This window comes from Oncorhynchus gorbuscha, linkage group LG10, assembly GCF_021184085.1.
Source record: "Oncorhynchus gorbuscha isolate QuinsamMale2020 ecotype Even-year linkage group LG10, OgorEven_v1.0, whole genome shotgun sequence".
NCBI classification, from domain to species: domain Eukaryota; kingdom Metazoa; phylum Chordata; class Actinopteri; order Salmoniformes; family Salmonidae; genus Oncorhynchus; species Oncorhynchus gorbuscha.
The window spans coordinates 28,181,013-28,189,665 of NC_060182.1; the positions used below are offsets into that span (position 1 = coordinate 28,181,013).

Genomic DNA, 8,653 nt, shown 5'->3' on the forward strand with positions numbered 1-8,653 from the left:
GTTCTCAACTGGCCTACCTGGTTAAATAAAGGTAAAATAAAAAAAATTGAGCCTCATTTCAAATAACTGGTCACATACAGTACTGGTCACATCAGTTTCACAGATATGGAGACGACTGCTGTGCTTACATACAGTGGGGTCGAAATGATTGGGGCGGCAGGGTAGCCTAGTGGTTAGAGCGTTGGACTAGTAACCGGAAGGTTGCAAGTTCAAACCCCCGAGCTGACAAGGTACAAATCTGTCGTTCTGCCCCTGAACAGGCAGTTAACCCACTGTTCCTAGGCTGTCATTGGAAATAAGAATTTGTTCTTAACTGATCTTGCCTAGTAAAATAAAGGATAAAAAAATAAAATAAAAAATAAAAAATTGACGATCTTGATAAAGATGAGCAATAATGACTGTATAAAATAAATAATTCAAATACTGAGCTACAGTTAATTGTATGCTAAAAACATTTGGGAAATTAAATTAATTCATACTAATACGATTGCTGAGAGAAAGAGACTTTGTTTAACATGTAATACTTTTTTTCTCAAAAAGGTAGGGGTCAAAATGATTGACACCCCTAAAGATTCGTATAGAACTAGTCAAAAGTACTTGGTCCAATAATCCCAGCACGTAATGACTATAAAAAGCTTGTGACTCTCCAAACTTGTTGGATACATTTTCAGTTAGTTTTGGTTGTTTCAGATTATTTTGTGCTTAATAGAAATGAATGGTAAATAGTGAATCATGTCATTTTGGAGTAACTTTTATTGGAAATGAGAATGTGGATGCTACCATGATTATGGATCATCCTGAATAAATTGTGAATAATGAGAGAGTCAAAAGGTCATACTCCCAAAAGATGAAAACCTCCCCTGTTATTGGTAATAGTGAGAGATTAGCACGTTTTGGGGTATGATCTTTGACCCTTTAACTTTCTCACTCATCATTATTCACAGTTCATTCAGGATTATCTGTAATCATGCTAGCATCCACATTAATGTAGAAGTGTTCATAAAGTATTCTTATTTACAACAAAAGTGACTCCAAAATGACACAATATATTATTTAGCATTTCTATTGGGCACATCAAACACAACCAAAACGTACTGCAAATGGGCCTGAGTTTGCAGACATGGCTCCAGCTATGGAGCACAACCCAGTGACGGGAGTGAAAGAGCCCTACTTCCCAGAGAAGGCCCGGCTGTCCCGCATTCTCACTTGCTCCATGGTCATCATGATCATCATGGTAAGACACTGAGTTTTCCTCTCTTCGTGTCCTTTGCTCTGTGTTTATTGACACCAGGGGTAGCCAGACCCCAGATCTGTCACTGACATGACAATGACAAAAGGAGTTGGTGTGATGGCACAAACAGATTTTGAACAGTTGTCATGTTCAAAATGTTACCTGACCAGTTAACATTCAAAACCCTCCTTATAAACTAATGCAGGAAGCCCAACGTTTTTCCCAGCCAGTCCACACAGTCAGGGAAAATGTTGCACCCTAGTGATACAGAAAGGATGCCATTTTAGTGTACTGTATTTGAATGTGGATAAGGTGTAGTTGGACTAATGTTAATCTTATTCACCTCACTCCTCTTTCCTCTGTCTACCCTTGTCTATCCCCAGTTTTGTGTGGTGAGGATCTTCCTGGTGAAAGTTATCATGTACCGTGGGATAGTGAGTGTGATGATGTACCGCACAGGTAGCGTTGTGCTGCGCACTCAGGTACAGTACAATACACTCTGCTCTGATGAATAAAACTGCTGACACTGGATCAGAATACCCTTCAAAACACCTGACAACAGGTGACATCCTCCATTTAGCTAATTCCAGCAGATACGTTAGCTCAGATTGATACATTAGCTCAAATTGCTGTGTGTGTGCACGTGTGTGTGTGTTCCCTCAGGCAGAGGAACATTGCCAATATCTCCAGCAGTTTGGTGAATCTGGCCCTAATTCTGCTGATGGGGCTGCAGCTCACTAAATTGGGTAAGAACACAGACCTCAGCCACATCCCTGTCTGCCTCAGCCAATACACTACCAATCAATACATCTACCTACAGGGAAATCTACTTCCTTGGGTTTTAATTAAGCGTCTACGTCTATCACAGTGGCCTCAAAGAGAAAATATTGTCTATCAAATAAACTGGAAGCGGTTTGATATTCAAGGATTTTTACATGATGTATCTAGCATGGCATCGAATGGCATGGAATTAATCCCTGGTGTTGAACTAGCCTTTTCTTACTTCCACAACACATTCCCGGATGTATGCAATATGCCCCTTTTTTTAAATTCAGGATTAAGGGCAGAGAGAACCCTTGGTTTACTAAGGAACTTACAAAAATCATAAGGGAACGAAATGCTATGTGGGCTCAAGCAAGAGGGACTGGTTTGGCAGATGATTGGGTGGCTTTTAAACGTCTTCGAAATATGGGTGTGGCTATGATCCATAATTTGAAAGCAGACCACTATCTGAAATCTACTTCACATAGTTTAAATAATCCATCCACATTTTGGCAAGTAGTGAAGGGTTTGGAGTGCAAAAAGATACACATCTTCCCAAACAGTTGTTGGTCGACACACAGATTGTAACTGAGAGAACCTCCATTCTGAAAGCCTTGAATCAGCATTTTTTTTAGATGCAGGCAGTTTATTTGAAAAGGTCAAAGGTATAATTGAGTTTCTATGAATTTACCTGACACCCCTGTGCACTCCTTCACCAGGTCCTCTTTTTCATCCTTTTCTGTTTCAGAAGTGTGTAAAGCCCTGAAAGAAATTGGTGGGAAAAAAATATGTTTCCTACACCTAGCTGCAGTCATCATTGCTCCCCCTTAACATGTATCTTTAACCTCACGCTTGATGTTGAGGAAATCCCCAAGTTATGGAAATATGCTTTTGTACTGCCTCTCCTGAAAGGTGGAGATCCTTCGCTACTTGACAACTGTTGACCCATATCCAAATTGTCTGTACTGTCAAAGGTACTGGAGTCCTTTAGTTAGTATGCAGCTAAAGGCCTACTTCCAAGAAAACAACATCTTAAATGGAATGCAATCAGGTTTCAGGTCTGGCCACAGCACTGTTTCAGCAACATTGAAGATTTTAAATGACATCCACTGTGCTCTTGATAAGAAGTTACATTGTGTGTGTGTGTCTTTATTGATTTGTCAAAGGCTTTTGACACCGTGGACCATGCTGTGTCATTGCAATGGTTAAAATGTTGTGGAATTACTGGTCATGCTCTAGATAGGTAATTTATAAACCAATCAAATTGTACATAATGTTTAATAGCGAATGGTTGTAAATCTGAGTCCATAGAGGTGTGCTCAGGTGTTCCGCAAGTTTCAATTTTGGGCCCACTGTTGTTCATTTTGTATATCAACAACATTGGGAATCTTATTGAAACAGCGGCTGTTAATTTTTATGCAGATGATACTGTTCTTTATTCAAGTGGTAGTAGTTTATCTTTATCTTTTGAAAATGCCCAAATATCATTTAACATCATACAACCTCATCTGTATGATTTAAAGCTGGTTCTAAATTCAGGTAAAACTAAATGCATGGTATTTTCAAATGCCTAGCACGTTACTAATCATGTCATTGCTACATTGGCTGGACATACTATAGAGCAAGTTAAAGTGTACAAATATTTGGGTGTTTGGGTTGATGATAAGCTAAGCTGAGCTTCACTGTGCATGTAGAGAACTTGATAAGGAAGCTCAGGCTGAAAATAGGTTTTTATTACCGGCATAAGAGTTGGTATGATGTACATTACTGGCGGTTTTAGATTTGAGTGATGTTATATATACAAGCCTCAACCACCACCCTGAGATCACTTGATTCAGTGTATCCTGCAGCCCTCAGGTTCATTACAAATCAAAAACGTCTAACACATCATTGTGATCTCTACAGCGCTGTTGGCTGGTCGTCATTGACCTTGCGTAGGCTTAAACACTGGTATACACTGATTTATAAGGCCATATTGGGTAAAATGCTATTTATCTCTGTTCTTTTTTTTAGTCAGGTCTGTAAATAAATATTGATTACAGTCCCATTCTGATTTGCTTCTAACAGTACCAAAAATTAGAACAGGTCATGGTAGAAATAGTTTGTTACTTAGCTCCGTGGTTCTGGAATTCTCTCCTGAACATTTAAAAATTTGATGATCTAGTATCATTGGTGGAGTTTAAACACTTGATCAATGTATATATCATAGAAGAGTGTAATTGTTTTTAGGCCAGCTGTTTTTAGTGAAGACTTTCATGTTTTTAACGTTAAATATTTTTGTTGTACTGTATGTGTGTTTCATAGTTTTGTTTACTGTTTTTTAGTGTATGTAAGTTGTTTTGTCTGAAACGTTGTTCCCCCTGCTAGTAACGTTCGTCGTCTTCCTCTGATGAGGAGTAAGAGAGGACGGACCAATTTGCAGCGTGGTAAGTGTCCATTTTAATAAGACAAACTGAACACTACAAAAATACAAAATAACAAAGTGAAACAAATGAAACGGTCCCGTGTGGTAACAAACACTAACACGGAAAATAATCACCCACAACTCAAAAGTGAAACCAGGCTACCTAAATATGGTTCTCAATCAGGGACAACGATAAACAGCTGCCTCTGATTGAGAACCATACCAGGCCAAACAAAGAAATCCCAAAACATAGAAAAAGGAACATAGACAACCCACCCAACTCACGCCCTGACCATACTAAAACAAAGACATAATAAAAGAACAAAGGTCAGAACGTGATACTGCTGCTATTGGACCAGGTCTCTCTTGGAAAATAGATGTTATCTCAATGAGAGAAACCTGCATAAATAAAGGTAAAATTAAAAAATCAATGTGAGTCGTGTAGTGATGACCTCATCACCAGTATGCTGTATTTTTTTCAATTCCAAAATTGGTCTGGAAATATTTTGTCTGAAAACATCTGATAAACTTACATTTTGTAATGTCCTTTAAAGCAGTATATTGAAAGGATTATAATATTATTACTTAGTGTTTTTATAATTTCTGTTCATTTTAATTTACTGTACCATCTAAAATGCTTTTGTATGTCAATCTACCCCTTTCAGGCTTTCTTGATTGCCTTCACATCACGTTTCTTACCGCGACTGCTTTACCAGGAAAAGTTTGACAACAATCTGAACGGATATGTTAATTTCACTCTGGCCTATGCTCCACCCAGCTACACCAGACATCCCATGTGCAGGTAATAGTGATCATAAATACACACTGAAACACACTATAGTAGATATAGTATAGCTGTTGTATATACTTTAAGGCATAGTTCATTGAAATGTTTAGATATGTGATTCCGTAGCTTGACAGCGGTCTATGGAAAAGGAGTAACTGCAATCCACACTTTTGTTAGACTAGCTTTTAACTTTTGTTAGACTAGCCACTGCCAACAAATGCTAATATTAGGATATTTATACCAAACTCCCTTGTTTAGCATGTTTCACATTTAATCTCAAGTCTTTCCAGTAGAGGGCAGAATTGGTGATGTTGACAATCCTGACCTGTTGTTGACAACCATGAATGTGTTGCCTGTAGATATAAAGCCTTTAGGGACAACAATGGAAATTACACTCTGGTTTACTGGGAACTCCTGGCTGTAAGGTTAGGCTTCATCATCGCTTTCGAGGTATGCAAGGAACTGACTGTCTGTCTCTGTCATTGTTTGCTTTCTACTTGCTCCTCTATTTAACCTGTGCCTTTTGCATTCTCTCCTTATACTGTGCCCTATCCGTCTTTCTATTCCTTACTTGTTCTGTCCTACCCCCTTATCTACTACACGTGTATGTTATTTTGTACCTGTGATCATTTGAAGCTTGCTAATCTTTGCCTCCCAAGCTTTCCAATGGTATTTTACTATTTTATATTTTATCACCTTTACTCTATTGATACTACTCTCCTCAGAATCCCTCTTCTTCCACTGAGGTTTCTGTCTAATTTCACCCTGTCTTCTTTTCCATCCCTCTGTCTCACTATCTGTTTATCCTTCTTTACCTTCCTGTCACCCCCAATGTATGCTCTTTTCCCTCCATCCCTCTCTCCAGCATGTAGTGTTTTTCTTCCTGCAAGCGATAGACTGGATGGTGCCAAATGTCTCTGAGTCTCTGGAGCTGAAGATGAAGAGAGAGCGCTACTTGGTTAAGCAGGCCCAGGCTGACAATCAGGATGCCCTGTTGGTGAGTCAGCTTGCCCCGGCCTCCAGCCCAGGTCAGTGGAACATGGCAATGCTCACACACCCTCACCACACACCCACTGCTTTCCTGCAAAGAATCATTGTGGTGGTCAGGTTGTTATTGCAAAACAAAATGTGTTGTCATTTGTCATGACTTACCCTGTTTAAATAACGTTGTGCCTAAGAACAGCCCTAGCCATGGTATATTGGCCATATACCACACCATATACCACACACCATCGTGACTTATTGCGTATGTATAACACCCTTTTCCTCCTTCGGTTTAGTTGTATCCCTGTTTTATTAGTGGTTACTTATTAGCTAGGGCTCCTGTTCATTTGAAACTACACACACATAAAGTGAGTCATTAAGGATTTAAATTAGGGATCCGGTCAAAGTAGTGCACTATATATGGAATAGGGTGCCATTTGTGTCACAGTAGTATCCCATTGGATCCAGTGTACATTTCTTGGAGTATTAAGGGCGGTGAAACCAGAGAGAGACATGAATTGATTGATCCTAAAGCTGCTGTATACGTAGTGCAAGCAGTGGTGTTAATAAGTTACGTATTACATTATTACAGAAACCGATTTGATCTTCATAAATGAATTCCAGACTTTATATCCTATTATAGACTTTATAGCCCCCTCACACACACACACACACACACACACACACACACACACACACACACACACACACACACACACACACACACACACACACACACACACACACACACACACACACACACACACACACACACACACACACACACACACACACACACACACACACACACACACACACACACACACACACACAAACCCCTGAGCCTTAAATATAACATTGCACTGCTCAAGTCAGCAGCAGCTAGCCTGTTTGCTCTGTGATTCAGACTCAATAAAAACATATGCATGTTTAAAGACTGGGCTCACTACAACGGTCATAATATGGCGATAGAAATGCTAAAGTGTTCAAAGCCAGACCCATATAACCTTAACCTAAGTTATTGCATCCATAAGTCTTTTCCCATGGCATGTGTAGCCTCTTTCTCTCACTTCGCATCCCATCAGCACAAGACTGGTGCTTGCTGGCCCATTGTATCTCGTTGTGGTCCTTTAAATGGTATGATGGTGGGTGTGCGTCCCCGTGTTCTGACCATGCCATTGTGGGAGTTCTGTTTCTTGTCGTGAACGTCCTGGATGGGGTGAGTAGAAATTCTACCTAATGCAGTCTGTTAAGCTTCTAAGTAATATGTATACAGTACCAGTCAAAAGTTTGGACACACCGACTCATTCCAGGGGTTTTCTTTATTTTGACTATTTTCTACATTGTAGAATAATAGTGAAAACATCAAAACTATGAAATAGCATATATGGAATCATGTAGTAACCAAAAAAGTGTTAAACAAATTCAAATATATTTGATATTGTTGATTCTTCAAAGTAGCCACCCTTTGCCTTTGATGACAGCTTTGCACACTCTTGGCATTCTCTCAACTAGCTTCATGAGATAGTCACCTGGAATGCATTTCAATTAACAGGTGTGCCTTATTGAAAGTTAATTTGTGGAATTTCTTCCCTCCTTAATGGCTTTGAGCCAATCAGTTGTATTGTGACAAGGTAGGGGGGTATACAGAAGATAGCCCTATTTAGTAAAATACCAAGTTCATATTATGGAAAGAACAGCTCAAATAAGCAAAGAGAAATATGTGAGAGTTGGTTTGTATTGTTACGTTTTTGTTGCTTTTCTATGAGCTAATGACTTGATTTCTGTCCTTCAACTATGATGATTTGTGATGTTCTCACTTTGTTAAATGGATGAGCTTGTAATGTATATACACATAGGTATACTTACATATGTGAAACTGGTCCCGCTTTTCTACACTATCACTCTATATTTGTAATGAGATAGACCTGAAACATATTGGGAATCTTGTTGCTTATCTTGTTGGTACTGTACTATACGATTGAAGTCTTTCTACAAGTGTAACACGTTTTGCGCAAGCTGTTTTGCATTTCAAATTTTGGAAAATAACTCTGGTTGGATGAATGAGATACAGAACCAATAAGGTGTCAATCTGAAATAAATTCAAGTTCAAGATGCCAGAGAACTTTGTTGTTATCTTACCCAATAATCTGCTCCCCTTTCCTCCCCACGCCCTCAGAAACGTAAACTCCCCTCAGAAAAGGAGAACTCCAGCCAGATGAAATCCCTCTGATTTATTAGGAGTCAGAGAGAGACAGGTGTTCTGTTAATTAATTCTCTCCCCTCTGCTCCTACCCACCCTTCTGAAATATTCCTGTGGCCTTCGGCGACTTCTCTTTCCTCCTTTCTCTCGCTCTCTCACCCCTCATTCTCTCTTTCTCTCTCTCTTTCTCTACCGCTGTAGCGTTCATCTTTTGCTTGCTATGCTTGCTGTGAGTGTGTTCCTCTGCCATTCAGCCTGCAGGAAGTGTGCGTTAGTACATGT

General features: G+C 39.4%; 1 protein-coding gene across 1 annotated transcript; it reads left to right on the forward strand.

The window, feature by feature from the left end:
- Positions 1-1,120: 1,120 nt before the first annotated feature.
- Positions 1,121-7,531, forward strand: ano11 (anoctamin 11). Its single transcript, XM_046367652.1, has 6 exons — positions 1,121-1,234; positions 1,615-1,713; positions 5,063-5,199; positions 5,544-5,634; positions 6,050-6,212; positions 7,254-7,531. The coding sequence occupies exons 1-6, from the start codon at positions 1,121-1,123 to the stop codon at positions 7,406-7,408; spliced, it is 759 nt and encodes a 252-aa protein (XP_046223608.1). The 3' UTR covers positions 7,409-7,531.
- The last annotated feature ends 1,122 nt before the right edge of the window (positions 7,532-8,653 follow it).